At 54.3% G+C, this 20,127-nt stretch overlaps 2 protein-coding genes across 28 annotated transcripts in view; one reads left to right on the top strand and one right to left on the bottom strand.

Annotated features, from left to right (window-relative positions):
- Positions 1 to 275, top strand: part of SFI1 (SFI1 centrin binding protein) — a 107,791-nt gene extending 107,516 nt beyond the window's left edge. For all 21 annotated transcript variants that reach the window (XM_019643059.1, XM_019643056.1, XM_019643055.1 and 18 more), the window contains one exon: positions 71 to 275. In XM_019643059.1, coding sequence (XP_019498604.1) covers positions 71 to 175 — 105 coding nt within the window. In that variant the 3' untranslated portion in view covers positions 176 to 275. The remainder of the gene's footprint in view (positions 1 to 70) is intronic.
- PISD (phosphatidylserine decarboxylase) overlaps positions 212 to 20,127 on the bottom strand; it is a 59,829-nt gene continuing 39,913 nt past the window's right edge. The window contains exons 1-8 of one of the 7 annotated variants that reach the window (XM_019643080.1): positions 10,790 to 10,893; positions 6,348 to 6,719; positions 4,783 to 4,948; positions 3,023 to 3,259; positions 2,697 to 2,835; positions 2,309 to 2,455; positions 1,886 to 2,046; positions 212 to 1,477 (exon numbers count right to left, since the gene is read on the bottom strand). In XM_019643080.1, coding sequence (XP_019498625.1) covers positions 1,253 to 1,477; positions 1,886 to 2,046; positions 2,309 to 2,455; positions 2,697 to 2,835; positions 3,023 to 3,259; positions 4,783 to 4,948; positions 6,348 to 6,523 — 1,251 coding nt within the window. In that variant the 5' untranslated portion in view covers positions 6,524 to 6,719; positions 10,790 to 10,893 and the 3' untranslated portion in view covers positions 212 to 1,252. The other 6 variants (XM_019643083.1, XM_019643085.1, XM_019643084.1 and 3 more) reach the window with 6 other exon arrangements.

Genomic DNA, 20,127 nt, shown 5'->3' with positions numbered 1-20,127 from the left:
GCCCCAGGGGGCCCTGGGCGGGGCTCTGGCTGTGCTTTCTCAGCTCAGCCTGTCCCTTCTCGGCCCCCAGGTGGAACTGCACATCCAGCAGCTGGCAGCAGAGCTCCAGGCCCGGCGCCAGCCCATCAACGCCTGCCTTGCCCGTGTCCAGGCCCTGCGGCGAGCTCTGTGCTAGAGGCCTCCGTCCACCTCCAGGAACAGAATGCAGAGATAAAGTTTTATGTTATTTTTTTATTTCAAAATGTTGCAATTAAATGAATTACTGTTCAGAAGTCTCCCACTTTTCATACAAAAATACTGTGCTACTGATACAGTTGAAAAAGTTCAAATGGCTTCTCCTGCAGGAGAAATTCAGAGTCCCCAGGAGACATGAAACCTGGCCCTGTCCCCACCATCAGTGGCTCCCCAAGGACAGCATACTTGTTACCTGGGGACAGGTTTTCTAGGCACTGACCCTGCCTCCCTTCCCCCTCCCACCCAATATATTATACCAAAGCGCCACTGCCTCCAACACAAGCCCCTGAATCAATAGCAGCAACTTTCCCATATTTACTGTAGGTCTGGGGAGTGGCACACGCCCAGCCACCACTGCCTGCCTGCCCCATTCACGTGGGTTCAGTAATTGGCCTTGCCTGCTGGGGCCTGCAAGGCACCTTGCCATTGGTCACCATCCTTGGAAGACGCTGGCAGAGCTGGGTGATGTGTTCAGCCACAAGTGTGGAGAGGAAAGACAGGGTTTCCCAACGAGCAGGGTGGGTAAACTGGGGACCAGAAAGCAGTTGCATTAAAGCCCCCATGGCCCTGCTCTGGGGGCAGACCCACAGTCAGTGCCAGAGGCACCTCACCCCATGCAGGGGAGACCAAAAGCAGTGATGGGAGGAGCAGCAAGAAGGTACATCACCACTTATCGTCTTAAATGGAAACCAAGACCAACAATGCTCACCCAGGAGACAAAGGGTCTCCAGTTTATACAACAGAGGTCAAAACCTCTCCAAAACGGAATCTGCGATCATCCCAGCACTTACTTTCTCTTTAGGGTGGGAAGAGAGACACTGTAGGCCTAGGGCATGATGGGGGTTCTGACCTCATCTGTGTCTCTGAGACAGGAACAGAGGTCACCCAGGTCCTGCCTGGTGAGACCTCACGCCTGAGAGTCCCCTCCCTGGACAGCGGTGGAGGTTCCCCTCAAAGAGACCCTCCCATTTTTCTGTTTGGAAAAGATCCCTCAGCAGCTGCAGCCAGGAAAGAGGCTCTAGAGGGAGCCCAGAGCCTCCCCAAATCGGATTTTCTGTCCTGCTTTCAGCTTGAAGTTGAAGTCCTTGGGGGCCTCAAAGATGAGCACGATGGTGGAACCCAGGTTGAACTCGCCCAGGTGCTCCCCCTTGCGCATGGGGATGCCCTCCTTGTTGGCATGCGTCACGAAGCTGAAGTCGTTGTAGGAGCCCTTACTGTACCGTGGGCTGTTTGTGTGCAGGTCCTGGGGGAGGCCAGGGCAGAGCATGTGAACACCTGTTCCTAGACCTTGAACACACCTCTGCTGCTTGTCCCCAACCCAGCTTGGAAAGGGAGGTGGGGACAGCGACTCAGCCCATGGGCCGGTCTCCAGACACAGTCCTGGAACTGGGCCTCCAGTCAGCACGCCCCACCCAAGATCGATGTTCCACTTTGGTTCCCAGCAGAATCAAAGTGCCAGGCGGGGAGGTTAATTCCCTCCCACTCTAGCCACCTCCAGACGGGCAAATATGGGGGGTGCACACAGCAGGAGCTCAGGATCCAGCCCTTCCTAGAACTTAGTCACGACAGAGCTGACTTGCACAGAAGACAGGGCAGGGGGACCCCAAGTGGCCCAGCCCTTGAGCTTCAGCAGGGCCTGGGCTCTGCTCACCCGGTCAAAGTAGATGCGGATGGAGCCCACGTTGGTGGCCCCCACAGCTGTCAGCGAAAAGAAGCCATGTTTCCAGTCCCCAGTCAGGACCACCCGCTCATTGTGGCAGAAGAGCTCTTTGATCCAACGGGCCATGCCAGGGTTCACGGACATCAGGGAGCCTATGAAAGCAGGGACACTGCTACTCCCCACCCAGCGGGAGTACCAGCCTCCCAGAGCCCAGTGTCACCCCCATGTCACTCCAAATACAGAGTGGGCTGGACCCAGCCTATCCCCCACTGCCCACTCCCTTCCAGACTAAAGCAATCAACTTAGCTTCAGCACCCCAAACTGCAGCCTGGGTCCTTTGACACCTAGAAGCTGAGGACCTCTGTCTGGGGCTCACGGAGGCAGCTCTCAGTCTTGTGCCGACCCCCGGCCTACCTGGGAAGTGGCGCCGGTGGGACACAGTCCAGTCAGTCGGGGAGTGGAAGCAGTGGTAGTCCCCAGGGGCCAGGTAAATGACACAGTGGTAGAGCTCATTCCCTTCTCGGGTGACCAGCTGGTTCCTGAAGGAGCTGCAGGAGGTGGCTGTGGGGAACAGACACGAGGGCCAGGTTCTCAGACAAGCACCTGATGCCACCCAGCACAGGGCTGGCAGGCAGCCTGGACACAGGCTCCGGGCAGTGATTCCGGGCCCAGGGGCCAGCCCTGTTTCTCCAGCCTTCCCAGCGTCCCTTCCCTCCCCGACCTACTCTGGGACTTCGTGTTCTGACCTCCAGCCCGTCACACTGCAGCAGGACCACCTGCCTGCAATCAGGCAAGGACCCACCTGGGGGGAAGGGCAGGTCTTCGGCGGAGGTGCGCGGGCCTAGGAAAGACTCCAGCGAGTAAGTGACCCCCTTCACCTGCTCCACCTCACAGTTCTTCACCTGCCCAAAGTTGAGGATCTTCCCATCTGATGGGCTGATCTGCAAGGGCCAGGAGAGGCTTGCTGTCAAGGAGGGGTCACGGAGGACGGGAGGGGACACAGGGCAGGGCCTCCTCCTCCCTGGGAGGAACGCCCACCAGGCCACCCATGGGGGCTGCTGGGACTGGTTCCCAAAGGCAGCAACAAGACTGGCATGTCTGGAGGGAGGAGTTGCGTGGAAGCCTCACCACACTGTGCAGGCCACACACGGGTCGGGCCTGCGGCTTCAGCTTGCGCCGGAAGAACTCGCTGAGGTTGCGGTAGTGGTGCAGGTCCTCCACGGCGGCCTCCTTCATGTTCACCCCGAAGGTCCAGATGTACAGGCTGTAGACGGGCCTGCGCAGCCAGTGCGGCAGCTCCACCTGGTTGAGGCGGCCCCAGGCCCGCGACAGCAGACGCGTGGGCACCGACTTGTACAGGGCCACCTGCAGCCACAGGTGGGCGGGTGTCAGCCACATTTACAGCCTGCTGTCGTACCCCCCCAACCCCCACCCAGTCAGCTGCCCCCCATGGCAGGGTCACATCAGGAGGCCCAGGCACCCCACGCTGGCTTTGTGATGTGCTGTTTCTCAATAGGAACCAGACTGAACCTGTCAAACACTCCCACCAGCCGAGTACTGGCCTGGACCGTGACACAGTGACTTACAACTCAGGTGTTCCAGTCTTTTTATGCAGAAATCGAGCAGCAGCTGCCCCAGTCCCAGGAGAGACTGGCCAGCACAGTCTTATTTCTTGAATCGGGGGAGGGAGCATAAATGGATCTGATACCGTCACAGACAGGCTGTGGCAGGAGGCGATGCTGCCTATGCCCAGACCACAGAAAGAAGCAGGAGGCCCCAGGTGCAAGGGAAAGTCTACAGCCCAAAGTGAACATCCTCGTCCTACCAGAAAGCAGGAGGACACCAGCCCCCTCACCCCCGCCAACATGCCAACACGCCAACACACACACACACACACACACACACACACACACACACACACACACACACACACACACACACACACACACACACACGGTCAGGGACTTGGGCATCGTGCAGATTCGCTGTAGCGCTGTCACCAGGGCCAGGCTCAGAGGGGTGGGACGTACCCTGATGAGCCCTGCCTGGCACTCAGTGCCATTCTCCTATGGGCCAGTCCACAAGGGAATCAGCCCCTCCAGCCAAAGTCTCAGGGCCATGCGACCCTTCCAGGTGCCACTGACATAGTGGGACCTGCCTCTAATTGGTGGCTGCTGCTTGTCTGAACACAACCATGACATCAAATCCCCAAGGTGTAAAAGTAATTTCATTCCAACTTTAAACACCTCTAGAAGGTGTTGAATTAGTGGCTCCCAGAATTCCTCCCAGCTGACTCCTGTCCACTGGAGTAGCCAGAGCTGCCGAGTGACCCTAGGTCTAATACCCAGGGCCCTTCAGGTGCCCTTGAGCTTTCAAGGCCTCGCCACTCCCACCCAGGCTCTCCAAGGGTTTAGGAGTAAGGTTTCCTCCTTGGTGTCAGCCCGCTCTCCAGGGAGCTGCCTGGGGTTCCCCAGGCATCCCCACCCTTAAGGGCCCAAACAGGCTCCAGACTCTTGAACCACCCTCTGGCATCCAGGAATTAATTTGGATTCTTCTCAAAATCACCTCTAAGCTCACATGTGCCTGAACACAAGAAATCAAACGCCATTTTTTTGAATGCCCAATGTGGTTTCCTTTCAGGAGAGTCCCCAAATGGCATGAATGCAGGCAGAAACAGCAGACAGTGGACAGCGAGCCCTCAGTCACCTTTCTGCACACAGCCACCGACTAGCCATCTCAATCACCTCGCCTTTCAAAACGACCCTCCTGGAAGGCTCAGCCCCCAGAGCCATCACCTCTAATCTAACAGATGTCTCCTTCTGGGTCTCCTGGGTCCCAACCTCAGGATGCCTGGAGGCGGGCCAGGCCAGCAGCCTGCACACACTTACCCTGCTCACGGGCCTCCATCCCACCCGGCTGAGTGGTCTGAGGGCACCGAAGGGCAGGAGGTAGTAGAGAACCGTCAGGGGCCAGGAGCGCAGCTTCAGGGCAGGTCTGGACATGCAGCTCAGCTGACCCAGCCTCCGCCTCAGAGCCAGCTGGGGGAAGTGCAACCTGCAGAGCACACGTCCACCCATGGACAGGGTCAGCAGCCAGGGTCTGGCAGGGACTGGGAGCCCCCACCCCGCCCTCAGCAAGCTTGCCCCTCATCCCAACCTCATTTTGAGTCAGGGCTTGGCTGCCTCTGGTCGGCAGACTCACCTCCCAGTCTCTCACCCTGCCAGCTGGGGAGGACACGGGATCGGGATCGGGATCGCGACAGCCAAGACACAGAGGGCTAGGCCCAGCTCCTAACCAAAGGGAGCAGCTTCTGAACATGAGAGGGGCCCCAGCAAGGCCTTTCAGGGCTAAGCACCACCGGGCACAGCACAGAGAAGACGGGGTACAGAGCCAGCCTCACAGCCCCCACCATCCCAGGGCACCAGGAGATAGTCTGATCTCCAAGAGCCCCTATCAGCACAGCAGCACATGGCAGTGGGGGAAGTACTGCTACCACTCAACTGCAGGGTCTGGGGAATTCTCTAGAGCCCCAGGCCTCTCATTTCCTCATATATTAAGCGATTCGGCCTGACAAAATCGCCAAGGAAAACACACACACCTCCTAACAGCTACCTCCATCTATCTGCATAGTCATTTATCAGGTTAGGTTCTCCAAAACCGATTCCCAGGTTGGTGGGGGTAACTTGCCCTCCTCACCCTCAGGCCACCTCACAGGTCTGCTGGGACCACACACCAGACCCAGGCCCCTCCTTTCAGCAAAGGTGGGTGGGCTTTTCCCCAGGTCCCACCAGCCCAAACCCAGTGCATTCAGCACAGGCTCCGCCTTCCCACTAGAATCCTGGCGGCCTGAGGCGTATCAGTGAGGCCCAAGTCCCCTTTCACAAGCCTAAGCCCTGGAAAATGCTCCTGAGGCCCCAGGGCAGCCATCAAGAGACCACACTGCTATCCATTCTGAGAATGTTCCCTGACCTCAGTTTCCTGATCTGTAAAGACTGCATTCAGCTGCCTAAGACTCCCATCTATTCCTGTGCAGTCTCAGCGCTGTGTCCTCTGCCCCCACTTGCTGAACAAACCAAGGAACAAAGAGGCATCTCAGTTGATACTTAAAAGCAGAAAAAATGGAGAACTGAACCAATGGCTGGACCCAATTCCGTGATGGCGATTAAAGTGCGGCACCTCCAGTGCTCCCCAGACTCCCTACGTTAGTTTTCTCTCCCATCCCACCCTACTGTGGTTTAAAAAGGTTCGGGAAGGGGTGGGGAGCCAAGCAAAGCTGGACAAATCACTGCTCCCCCCTCCCATGGCCGCCGCCCCCCAGTTCACTGCAGAAGCACAGGGACCAATCCCGGAAGAGCTGCACCACAGCGGAGTGGGGACGCCCGGGGGTAGGGGGGTAGCAGTTAAGGTGCAGCACAGACAGTGGGCCACCAGCCCGATCCGCCTCCCTGGGTACCTGAAGCGGGCTCTCCGACTCAGGCCCCCCGGGCCAGGCCCCTCCAGCCTCGGGGGCTGATCCCCCGGGCCCCTGCCGCCACCTCCACCTCGGGGCCGCTGGACATGAACTCTGACCTTGCGGAGGTCGTGGCGGGGCACAGCGGGGTTAGGAGGCAGCCGGCAGCATCTCACCATTTCGCCGCTCGGAGCTCCGGTACTCGCCGTGCCTCTGACTGACACATGGTGGGCGGGCTGGGAGGGCGGGGCCAGCACGCTTGCCTTTGTTCCTCCTCCTTCCTCCCTTCCCCCTAGAGGCTCTCCTGGACTGTCACTGCTCCGCAGTGGCTGGTGGGCCGCTTCCTCGGCTCAGGGGCGCAGGGTAGAGCCGGGGCTATTACGAAAACAGGCACTGGTCACACACCTGCTAGGGGCCTGCGGCACCAGCCCTGAGCTCAGCTCACTCTGCCCCAGGCTTGGCCACCTGCCTGCTCCAGTGAGCTGATGGCAGGGAGGGGACAAGGCGCTTCTGGGCCCAAGAAGCACAGCGGGAATCTGAGCCCTGCGCTCCAGGCCGGTGCCCAGCGTCGCCCAGTCTGCGGCTTGGGCAGCCCCTCCCTTGCCAGGACCTGACCCATTTTCCATTCAGGTGACAAAGTAGCATCTGAGGAATGAAGGAGGGAAAGCAGGAGAGGTGCAGCTCGTGAGATCCTGGCCATCTGACCAGCTCTGGCTCTTCCTCACCATGCCCTCTGTTTCGGAGCCCCCCGGCCTCGGAGCCCCCCATACTGGGCACCTTTCCCCCAAGGCCTACTCACACGATGAGCACCCATGTGACCTCAGGGAAAACTGATGTGGAAATGGGACTATTTGGAAGACAGGCACTGGTCACACACCTGCTTGGGGCCTGCAGCACCAGCCTTGAGCTTGGCTCACTCTGCCCCAGGCAGCCACCTGCCTATTCCAGTGAGCTGATGGCAGGGAGGGGACCAGGCACTGTGTGGACACGGGACATGGGAACAGGCCAGGACTGAGGCTATCACACCAGTGTCCCTCCTCATCTTTGCTTGTGAACAGGGACAGCACTCTTGTCAGGGGCCTGCCTAGCTATCGGGAGGACATGCTGTCTCCATAAAGCCCTTTCAGTCGCCTCCCAGATAACAGGAGAGCACTCTATGGTTGTTATTGCTTCACTCTGGGGGAGTCAAAGCCCAGGGAGGACACCCCATGGGCCTGGCCTCCAATCCCAGCTGCAGGGCAGCTCTGAAGGCAGAGACCTGACCCAGCTCACAACCCCACATGGTCAATGCGCTGCGATCCAGCAAGAGACCCCAACTCAGACATGCCTCTACCACACAGGGGGATGGTCTGACACCCAGCAAACCCACCTCAGCCACAGAGGTGAAAACACAAGCCCAGCACCTGTTTGGGTAGTTGACGAGACCCCAGGTGTACAGGGGCCCATGGGAGCCAGGACAAGGCCGCCTAAGGTCTGGACATAAGCATGGATTTCTGCCCTGACAGAGGAGATGGCAAGGCCTGGCCCACCCCAGACCAAAGCAGGTCTAGGCCCCACCAGCAGCACTCATTTCTCCAGGCCACTGGCCTTGATGAGTGGCAGGGACAGTTCAGTGTGGGTGGCCAGGCAGGAGGGCGCCCACCCACCAGGCCCACTGCCCCACGGACACCCCAGCCTTAGGCCCTGCTGACCTCCCTCCTGCTAAGGTCCCATCACGATGGTCAGGCTGCCTCAAACACACTGCCTACATGCTGAGCACATCCCCACCCCTCCTGGCCCACCAGGCCTTGGCCTCATACTGCTCCCCAAGGGAACAGGTCCAGAGGGCTGACGAGCAATCGGGGTTGAGTCTGGTGCTTGGTTCCCAAGACAAGGCTCTCTTCCTGCTTCTAGAAACTGAAAAGCTCAGCTGAACGAACACCTGGGATTCACCCGTCGGGGCCAGTGAAGCTTCATGGGAGGGGACGGGAGCCATGGCCTCCTCCTGTTAGTTTTCCTTACTGTCCTACTATGTGGGACAGTGACCACGGCAGCACACTGTCAGAAAGGCAGGTTCAGGAGCCCATGGACAAACCCAGTTTGGCCTGAAGCCTCAGGTCCTCAAAGCAGATGCCCACACTTGCACTTCATTCCCCCCCAGGGCCTCCCACCAGGGCAGGGAGGACCCTCACCCCCGTTCCACAGTACAGGGAGCTTAAGGGGGACCAGCCCAAGGAGCCACTGTCCTGGAGGGACTAGGAACTTCCCTGAGGGGTGGGGCAGGAGGTCCTCACCCCCCAGTCCCGGCTCTGCCACTCCTCTACCTCCTCTTCTAAATGGGACACTGAGACCAGGATGCCAGGCTTCTTCCAAAGCACAGTCTGCAGGCCGCAAAAGGTCCTCAGGGAGCAGATATGAATTCAGTTGTCCCCCAGGAAATGAGCTGGGCGCCCTCTGTCCTGCTCAGAGCTGTAGGATGGACTCTAGGGGTTCCTAGAAGTCACTCCCCACGTCTCAGCTAGCAGGGCTCCAGGCCTCCCCATGTCAGAGCTCCACTTCCGTCCACACCTGTGACAGCCCTTGAAGCCCAAGCCAGCTTTCTGTCCCTCTGGCTCCCTGAGTGCAACTGGGGGGGCTCAGGCCAGATGAGGAACCTGCAAGGAGGGTGCCCCGAAGCAGGGAAGTGCAGATACCTTCCTTGTCTCCTGAGAGTGACAAGGACACTGTGGAGGTGAGTTTTGGGCTATGACCAGTAGGACTTCAAAGTCATTACAGGGTCTAAGGGCCCGCCATACAGAACATGAGAACTCTGTGGCTTTGGTGGGGGATGGGGACAATCTGGTGACTGCAAATCCCTGCTGCCTTCCCCACACCCCTACTCTGAGAGTGGGGAAAGGCCTAGCAAGTCACAGGCACTCTCTGGTCATTTCCCCTGCCCACCCCCAGGAGGCTCACATCATGGCTGTGACCATGGTCCAGACAACTCTGCTCAGAAACTCCATTCCTCACTTCCACGCAAGAGCTTGGTGCAGCCTCATTCCTCAAACCTGGCTATAGACGTCTCACCTCCCTTTCCAAACCCACACTCTTGGGGGAACAGAAGCTTGCTCCCCTGGGAGGATGGAAGGAACACGGCTTCAGGCAGCAGTTCTGAAAGAGGAGCCTAAACTGCAGGGGCAGTGGGTGTCCCTATAAGTAGGAAGCAATGGCCCAACAGGGTATGGGGGGTGGGGTGGGGGTCACCTTTGTCAGGGCATACTGTTCTGGGGGTTCACACCGAGCAGTGCTGCAACATCCCTATCCACCCCTCACTAACCAGGACGGAGGGAACAGTTCTCCCCATTCAGTGGAATGGAACGTTCCAACTGAAGCGGGGGGCGGGGGTGGGGGGGGGTGGACCCAGGCCAGTTATCAGTTACAACAGGTGGGGGGTGGGGGTGTGTGTGGGCTCCCGCCTGGTTCCCTAGGACCCTGGTAGATCCAGGTCTGAGTCTCGGCAAGGCCAGGAAGGCAGTGGGGGAATCAGGACTGTCCGCCCCACAGCAGGCTCTCCTTGCTTGTGTCCAAGCCTGACACCACATGATAATTTGCTCCTGCATCCTGAGTGGAAATCTCACTGGGTGCCAGGGTCACCCCTCCTGAAGCCTAAGCAGAAACCCCAGTGCCCCCCAAAGCATGTCTACTGGCCTGACTTTCTGAGCACTCCCACCCTGGAGGGCAGGGCAGTTTTCTCCACCCCCAAACCCCCTTGAAGCAAGGCCATTAGGCAGCTGCGCTCAGGTGGGGCCACCAACCCTTCCTCCCCAGTGTTCCAGGGCTAGAAGCAGACAAAACTTAAAAGTAGGGAAAAGGAAAATGGATCTCCCTGGTGAAAGCCCTGGGCAAGAGAAGAGGAAGAAAAGAGATGGGCCCAAGAGTGCCTTTTTCAAGCTGGCCTGAGGGGAGGCCCAGGGAAGGGCAGGGAGAGGTGGGACAGGACTCCCAAAGGAAAGGAACCTCCAACCCAGCAATCCTTGGCACCAGCAGGGAACGGGGCTCGGTGAAGGGCAGCATGTCACCCCCTCCCCTCCCCTCAGGTGGTGTCATGGTGACACCCCCAGCTCCCACTGAGAAACAGTGCCGCTTCCCTCCCCCTCTGGCCCTACCCCAGGCCCTTCTGGCAGCACTATGGAGATTTCTGCCAGGGCTCTCAGCGCCAGCACTTCCCTTTTCCTGGCCCTAAGGCCAGGAGATGCTACAGGATGTGGAAGGAAGTGAGCTCATCCAGCCTGCCCCGTGACCGCCATGTGGGGACCGGGAAGCCCACAACTTGGTCGAGACTGTGGGGTGGGCTCCTCTGGCCCCAGGGCCTCAGGCTCCAAGTTGTAAGGGCGTGTCCCACACCGCAGGGGGCTGGACAGCCCTTCCAGGTCTGAAAGCCGCCTCCCAGCTGGGTAGGCAGCCCCCACTGAACCGGGCTCACTCACCAGCAGGTGGTCCTGTCGGGCTCAGCTTCCAAGCACAGCCAACTCCCGGGAGGCGCTGTTCCTCCACGGAAGCTTTGGGTTGGCGGGCGGGGCTCGGGCTCCAGCCACTCAGACCGCCAGGGCGGGGGCAGGAGGGCGGACACCAGACACCCCGAGCTGCGCTCCACCCCCAACCCAGCCCCGCCCGACCCAGAGGCCCCTTTAAGAGGGAAGAGAGTACCAGCCTCCCGCCGATCACAGTCAAGGGACTTCCCCAGTAATGCCTACTGGTTTGGGTTGAGTTCCGGTCCGCAGCAGGGGTTGGTCTCCTGGGGCCACTCCTCTCTGATTCCCCCATCACATCCTCTCCCACACCTGCCCCTCTGGGAAAGCTCCCAGCCTCCAGGTGCTGGCCGGCTTCTCTGGCGCAGACAGCCACCTAGAGCCATCTTTTCTAGCCCTCCAAGTGAGACAGAAGGCATCTAAATCCTTGCTCCTTCCTACACCCCATCGAGAAGACACAGGTTGCCCCCACCCCCACTTTTTCTCAACTGGAGGCAGATGCACCCCCGACATACAAAATCCCCTGTGTAGACCAGCAAACAAGACCCAGGGAGCAAGGTTGGCCATTGGGCTGAGCATGCAGGATGAAGAACGTGGGGTGATTCTGTGCCCTGGCTTTCTACCCCACTAGATGGTAGAGCCCCAGCCTGTGGGGTCAGCACCCTGCTCCCATGCCCACCAAGTCAACATGGGATGGAATGAACCACCTTAACATTTTTCTCGAGAAGGGTCTGACAGGGAACACTATTAAACCAGAGAAAGGGTGTGCAATTCAGGAGCCTGGGTGCTGCCTGTGCTGGTCATGCCCCAGGACACCACAACACCCACTGGTCAGACTGCCTCAGAGGCTCATTCTTCTTGCTATGAGCTACTGAACAAGGAGCCAACCCAAACTTCTCCTGACCACTGAGAATTTGGTTTCTAAAGCAACATTTGGAACAGGAAGGAGACTACACGGCTTGTGAAGAGATGGGTAGCTAGGCCAGGGAAGCCTGGAGCAGGGCATAGGGGCATGCAAACACAGCCCACACACCAGTCCTCATCTGGGTCCAGCCCAAGCAAGTGCCCCGTGACAACCCACAGACCTAAGAGGCTGAAGTAGGGAGAAGGGGAGACATGGGCGAGGGTCCTACCTCAAGGACTTCTGTGATACTCGACACCTACAGGGCACCAGGAGGAGCAGGGAGGGAGGGGTGAGCCATGTCAAGTTTCAGCCCAGTGGGCACACAGCACTTGCTGAGCCCTGGCCAAACTTCAGACCCCTTCTCACTTCAAAGCTCCAACCAAACACCACGAGATAGGATAAAAAGGAGTTAAGGCACAAGAAGATGCTGACACAGAATCCGAGCAACAGGAAATGCCAGAACCAGAAAGATCCTGGAAGACTATTTGACTTCCCCAAAGCGTCCAGAACTTCCAGACCAAGCCCAGCCCAAGTTAGTTAGACTTGAGGGGGAAAAACAAAAATCTGTGTATCAAAAGCCCAGCTTCTCATTTGCTGAGCGGCCTCTGATGCCAACATTCTCCCCTGTAAAATGACCAATCAGTGGCTCTACACCATCTCCCAGAGTTCCTTTATGATCAAAGCCCCCGTGGCGATGGGTGTTTAGAAGCCATAAAGCAGCCCAACGTTTGGCCTGAGATCAGCCCTCCCTGCCTTCTAACCTGACCTCCACCACCTGCTTCAGTAGGGAAATGCCTTCCAGATTCCAGACAATAGCTGACAAATCATTTCTGGGAAACACAAAAACCCTTTGGTAAGTTTACTTTCCCACACTGAATGAATGCCCTTCCGGCCACACTGAGCCTGTAATTTCCAGTCCATCCACCTTGTTTGGATCCCCCTGGGTGGGAGTGCCACCTAGTGCCACTGTGAGGCTCTGCAGGCCCCCAACTGGCTGCCAACACCTGTGGACAGACCTCCTTCTCCAGGTCAACCCACTGCAGCTCCCAGCAGAGTGAATTTCATGCACGACTGAGCCAGGAAAAAAGGTAGCAGTGGGCAGGAGTGGCAGCTACTCTCTGCTAATTCTCATTCCCTGGGGGCCTGTTGGAGCTTCTTGAGGAAGACCTGTGATGGCTGATATCTCATGGCTCAGCCTCACAGAGGCCTGTGCAAGGAGCCCAGACAAGCACGAAGTGCCCTCAGATGATTTCTTCATTCAAAAGCTTCTCTCCCAGCCCTGCCAAATTCCACCTTCACGTTTGCAAAGGTTTCTTAGCAGTCCCACCAGCCCACAGGACTTCTCTGAGGTCCTCGGCCCACGCAGAGCCCCCCTCTCCCCCCTGAAGCTCTCCTGGGCACTGAGGAGGCATGGTCTGCAGCAGGGGTTGGCAAACTTTTGAGATGGAAGAGCCGCCAGGGTTTAGCAAATTGCGGCTCGCGAACTGTGACTCTGAAGTAAAATTGAAAATGAAAATAAAACTATCATAGTTTCATTTATAAACATTTTAAAGGATATTATTCACATAATGTTGATTATGTAAACATATATTTATGGCTCTCGAATAAATTTTAAATTGTTGAGGGACAGAGTTGGCTCTTCCAGGGGTCGGCAATCTTTTGAGACAGAACATACCCAAAGAGCAGCATGTGGCTCCCAGCGAGCTGCAGTTTGCGGATCCCTGGCATGCAGTATGATAAAGAAAACAAAGTACTTTGAGGGGAGCAAGCCCAGCAGGAAGCTCCCCGCAGGGCCCTAAGGCATCTGAGCGGCCACCCTGGGAGCTCAGCCTCGTCTTGTTTCACATCTTCTTCAGGCAGAGCCCTCTGCTCCACACACACTGGCTGCTCAAAGCCACGGGTGGCAGTTCCCCAGTGGTACAGGCACAGAGCTGTCTCCAGGCTGGGGGAGACAGGGTACAGGCAAAGGCTGGAGTAGGGGGCCTGAGCTACCTGGGGGAGTGGCTGCCACAGGTCCCCACAGTACCCCAAGGGGCCCCAAGGTCCTCTGAGATCTCCTCCTGCCCTAGAACAAGCCCAAGATTCTCTGAGGACAGAGCTGGGCTGTAAGTAAACTGCACCCAGGCAGGCGGGGAGATCTACTCCCCTGCCAACTGGACGATTTGCCCTTTTTAACAGCCACGATTATTTTCTCAACACCCATTAGGGAAGAAGTAAGATAATCCTTCCTGAATCTCTGTTCTCTGTCAGTATGGGACCCAGTATCTGCACATACATCATTCTCATTTAACGACTGTATGAGGCAGTTAACAGCCGCCTGACAGATGAGAATGACAGCGCTACAGGAGTTACATAAAGTTTAAGAACGTGCAGCCATGTTCACTGCTGTCCAGGGTCATGGACAGCATAGCACGGAGGTGGGCAGGAACAAGAACACAGGGCGATGTGGGATAATACACAGGCTGATCTGTCTTTACTCCTTTTCATGAACTGGAATTTTGCACCACACATTTCTAAAATTCTAAACTGTGGCTAGAAATAAGGAAGCAGTGCTAAGATAGGGAGTGAGCATAGAGCCCAGCTGCTCCTGACTAGGGCCCATCCTCCACACTGCTGACCCCCCTACAAGTCTCCATGTCCAGGCTGCAACAAACAAAACTGCGTTGTTGTTATGCTCAGACATGGACTGAAGTGCTTTGGGTCTGCAATGTGCTTGCAGAGAAAAAAATATACATACACAAAGATAAAGCAGATACGATAAAACATTGACAACTGTTCAGTCATGGGGTGTGTATGTAGGTAACTCCATTCTCTCAACTTTTCTACTCTGTTCAAAAGTGTTCACAATAAAAGCATTGGAAGACTTTGCTTTAAACCACAGAAAAACCTCTAAATTCTATTACTGGGGAGAAAAGCCCCAGCCCACGCTCCCCACACAGCGCTTCTCCTGCGCTGAAGTGAGGCAACATTCCCAGCTTGTTTTCGGTGCCACATGCACCCGCAGCTGCTGCTCCTTCCATCACAGGAACTCAGGACCCGACCACTCAGTCAAGGTGTGTATTCAGCACTCCACGTGCCCAGCTCCAAGAGAGAGCCCACTGCGCCTGATGGGAAAGGCCGGCTGACAACTACGGCTCACTCTGCAGCCCCAAGCTCTCCCAGCTCCCTGGAGTCACCTCCAAGGCTTGCAGGAGAGCCGTGGGGGCTGATTCTTACCCCAAAGGGCCCACCATTTCCATCAGGCCAGGTTTCCCACCACATGCACCTCTGTCCTCAGGTCAAGAAAGAAGGAACACCTCAGAAACGCCAGAGACCGAGAGAAATCTGTCACCAGGTATCATCCTGCGCGGAACTCAAATCACCTAGATGTTCACAGGAAACCCTGGAGCCACCATGCTGCATGGCTGTGCACTCCTCAACACACCTGACATCTGACATCACCAGGTACCTTGAGGTTTACAGAAAACACACACCCTCCACCCCTCTTGTTATGAAGTACTTATGAAGGTTTTGTTCCCCCTTTTTGACTTATGGGGACAAGAGGACAGTGTATCTGAAATCACAACTGCCACACAAATGCAGGAACATGGCACCACAGCTCCAGGAACACCTGGCTGCCTCCCCTCCTGTGTGCTGTTTGCTCAAGGCCAGCTCTCCGCAGAGGACCCTGGGTCAACCGCTCTCCTCCAGCAGGCCAAATGCCAGGCCTGGGCAGCCCAAATGAACAGGCACTGTGACCACAAACCTGAGTTGTTCCAGGACATCCTGAGTTCCTGTAAAGAAACTCATGAAAGCGTCTCCTCTCTCCCAGGGCTCTGACTGCCTACAGCTCCTGCTGTAAGGGCAGGGCATCCCTGTGGTCAGACGAGGGCTGAAAGCCTTGTTTCTGGAAGAGCATGGCCCTGCTCCATGCCATTCAGTCTAAATGTTAAATTTACAAATACTCTGAACCAAAATTAACAGAGAATCAACATGTAAAAAATGCTGAAGTGGACTCACATTTTAAAAAAAGCAAATTATAAATCGTATTAAGGTACCTGAGTCTTGATGTTCCCTATTTCCTCCGACACTCTCAGGGAAGAGCCACTCCACCCCTCTATCTGCTCAAGTCAAAAATCACCAGTCATTTTTCTCCCCCTTCTCCAACCTCTCCATCAGTGCATCCTGTCTACTCCTCAAAACAAACCCGGGGCCTGCCGAGTGCCTCAGCTGGTTAAGAGTTAGCTTAAGAGCATGAGCTCTGAGTAACAGGGCCACTGGTTTGATTTTCACATGGGCCAGTGATGCTGAGCTGCCAAAAGGCTCAGCTGGAGCACGTGCTCCTAACAAGACTGTCTGTTCGATGGTGGGCTGTTGCCTTACAACCGATTCCAATACCACCCGCCCTGCATTAGCCTCGAACCCTATTAGTTATGAGGGAGGGTCTCGGTCTGACTGAGGCACTGAGGCACGGATTCTCTCTGAGGGAGTGTCTCGGTATGACCAAGGCCGAGGCCGGTAAAGCTCTCTCTGGGGGGTGTCTCAGGTGGCTGGGACCTATTGGAATGACAATAGTTATCTCCCCTGGGAGGACACAGTAACAAGTGTTCTGGGGCTATGTGGCGAAGGCATAGCATTTGTTGGAACACAATGGGATATGTTAATGGAAAAGGCCTTAAGGCACACAAATCACAGATGGTTGCTAATTGATTGACAGCAGTTTTACTTCTTTGAAGATTCTCAGTAAAAGTCGGGGCTCAGTCTTCTCTGGCTGAGTCCCTTGGTCTCGCTCATATCTTACTTTTGTCTCTTTTTCTTATTCAATCTGCATCGCTCCTCTCGAGACCCATTTGCCCTTGCCATGCAGGACGTGACAGTGGGCTACGCTCGCACGCAACTAAGACTGAACTCGGCACCATGAGCTGAGCTGCTGCCCGGATGGCTCAGTAGATGGAGCATGCGCTGTTAACAACAAGGCTACTGGTTCGACTCCCGCATGGGATTGTGGCTACGCCCACCCGCAACTAAGATTGTAACACAGCACCTTTAGCTTAGAGTCCACAAGCTGCCGATGGGCAGCCAGATGGTGACTGGCACCCTCCACAACTAAGATTGAAGAACAACAACTTGGCTGGTCCCCCTCCCCAATTAAAAAAACAAAAACAAAAACAAAAAACATACCCAGAATCGAGTCCCTTTCCCCCACCTCCACCCTGATACCCCCTCTACCCTCTCTTGCTGGGATACTGTCAGAACTTTCCTACAGGCCCCCTGCCTCCATCCCAGCACCCCTACAGTCTGTCTCCGCAGCAGCCAGAGTGATCCAATCAGAACCCAAATCACTCAACACCCAATCAGAAGACAGGCTGGGTGTGATGAGGTCCCCCAGCTTTCCTACCTCTTCCCTCTACACCTCTAGCCACATGGGCTCTTTGCTCTTCCTCAACAGTGACAGACACTGTCCATCTCAAGCCTCAGCTTGGACTGCTCTCCCTTTAGAAATTTGTCTCCCCTTCCCCCCGGGTACATAGTTTTACTTTAACTGAGGGGAAGAGGCCCAAACAATTTTCCTATCAGGCTCTGAATCTTCAGCTTCCAATTTTGCCAAATTTCTGATCAAAATGTTATTAAACCCATTCAAGTGTCCTGTTAAGTTTCAGCTGGAACAAACAGTAAATATTTCTGGCAGAGTTAAACAATTCCACAGACTCAAGAGGGTGAAAAGCGTAAACTGGGAAGGCACCAGAGCCCTGCTAAAGTGAATCCTGCTCTGTAGGGTCAGCCCCTGCACCATAGCTTCCCCACTGTAGTCACAGCCAGTCCCCACAACCATTCAGCCTGAAGGTCAGTCCCTCCCACCGAGTGCAAACAGTAACCAAGGCTCAACTATAAAAGGGCACACCCAACCCACACAAAGGACACACTTGGAGCACCTGGCTCTGGTGACAAGGGAGACTGCACCACTGGGTCCCACAGGACACCTACTACATAAGACCACCCTACTAAGGACCAGGAGACATAGCAGCTCTACTTAATACATAGAAACAAACACAGGGAGGCTGCCATATGGGGAGATAAAGAAACATGTCCCAAATGAAAGAAGAGAATAAAGCTCCAGAAAAAAACTATACAAAATGGAGACAACCAATCTTCCAGACAGTGGTTATAAGGATGCCCAATGATCTCAGGGAGAACTTCAACAAAGAGATAGGAAACATAAAAATGGAGACAGAAAACATAAAAAAGCAGTCAGAAATAAAGAATACAATAACGGAAATGAAGAATACATTAGAGGGAATCAACAGTCAATGAGATGAAGCATGGGATTGAATCAGTGATTCAGAAGATAAGGTAGCAGAAAACAACTAATCAGAACAGCAAAAAAAAGAATTAAAAAAATGAGGATAGTTTAAGAGGCTTCTGGGACAACATCAAGTGTACCAACATTCATATCATAGGGATAACCAGAAGGAGAAGAGAGAAAGCAACGAATTGAAAACCTATTAGAAGAAATAATGACGGAACACTTCCCTAACCTGGCGAAGGAAATAGACATATTGGCCCATGAGTGCAGAGTCCCAAACAAGATGAACCCAAAGAGGCCAACACCAAGACACATCATAATTAAAATGCCAAAGAGAGAATCTTAAAAGCAGTTAGTTACCTACAAGGGAGCTCCCATAGACTGTCAGCTGATTTCTCAACAGAAACTTTACAGGCCAGAAGGGACTGGCAGAAAATATTCAAAGTGATGAAAAGCAAGGACCTACAACCAAGATTACTCTACACAGCAAAGCTATCATTTAGAATCGAAGGACAGATAAAGAGCTTCCCAGGCAAGAAAAAGCTAAAAGAGTTCATCATCACCAAACCAATATTACAAGGAATCCTAATGGACTACTTTAAGATGAAAGAAAAGAGATAAAAATTTGAATAAAATTACAATAATTACATATCTGTCAACAATTACTTTAAATATAGATTACATGCTCCAATCAAAAGACAGGATAGCTGAATGGATAAGAAAACAAGACCCTTACATATGGTGCCTACAAGAGACTCACTTCAAATTGAAAAACACACACAAACTGAAAATAAAGGGATGGAAAAAGATATTTCATGAAAATGGAAAAGAACAAAAAACAGGTGGGGTAGCAATACTTATACCAGACAAAATAGACTTTAAAACAAAAGCTATAACAAGAAACAAAGGAGGATCCCACTTCTGGGTATTTATCCAAAAAACCCCAAAATGCTACTTCAAAGGGGTGTGTGCATTCATGTTTATTGCAGCATTGTTTACAATGGCCAAGATGTGGAGGCAGCCTGGGTGTCCGTCCTTGGATGGATGAATTCATTGGATGAATGAATAAACAAGAGGTGGTACATATGAATATTGCTCGCCATAGAAGGGAATGGGTTTTTTGCCATCTGCGGTGGCATGGATGGACCTGGAGAATATTGTGCTGAGTGGAGTATGTCAGACAAAGATGCAATGTGATTTCTCTTGAATGTGGAATCTAAAGAACAAAACAAACAAACAAACAAACAAACCAGAATCAAACTCATAGATACAGAAAAACATTTTGGTGGTTGCCAGACAGGAAGGGGTTGGGGAGATGAGTAAAGGGGGGAAAGAAGAAGTAAAAATTGATTGTTACACAGTAGTCATGAGATGTAGGGTATAGCATAAGGAATATAGTCAGTAATACTGTAATAACTATGTATGATGTCAGATGGGTACTAGAGTTATCAGGGTGATAGATGGGAGGGGGTTGGGGGCAGGGTGAAAAAAGTTGAAGGGGTTAAGAATTATAAATTGGGGGCTGCTGGGTGGCTCAGTTGGTTAGAGTACGTGCTCTGAACAAGGTTGCCGATTCGATTCCCACATGGGCCAGTGAGCTGCGTCCTCCACAACTAGACTGAAGACAACTTGAGCTGAGCTGCCGCTGAGCTGCCAGATGGCTCAGTTGGTTAGAGTGCATGCTCTTAACAACAAGGTTGCCAGTTCAATACCTGCATGGGATGGTGGGCTGCACCCCCTGTAACTAGAATGAAAACGGCAACTGGACTTAGAGCTGAGCTGTGCCCTCCACAACTAGATTGAAACAAATACTTGACTTGGAGTTGATGGGTGTTCCCCAATAAAATTTATATTTTTTAAAAAAAGTATAAATTGGTAGCTACAAAAGTCATGGGATGTAAAGTATAGGGAATATCACCAGCACAGAATTTCATGAATCATCGTTGGCACTGACGTTCTTGTACAGCATTGTCGCTGTAAACTTTATGCAACTTTTCACAAGCTTGATGCGCGTTCTTCCCTTTATGGAAGTAAAACAGTAAAATATGGCAAAAATGCACAGTTTGGTCTTCCATCTTCAACTTGTTGTAAACTCTCCAAAACTCAACC

Source organism: Hipposideros armiger, unplaced genomic scaffold, assembly GCF_001890085.2.
Source record: "Hipposideros armiger isolate ML-2016 unplaced genomic scaffold, ASM189008v1 scaffold_75, whole genome shotgun sequence".
NCBI lineage: Eukaryota > Metazoa > Chordata > Mammalia > Chiroptera > Hipposideridae > Hipposideros > Hipposideros armiger.
The sequence above is the reverse complement of the archived record's forward strand: the minus strand, read 5'-3'. Positions and strand labels throughout refer to the sequence as shown.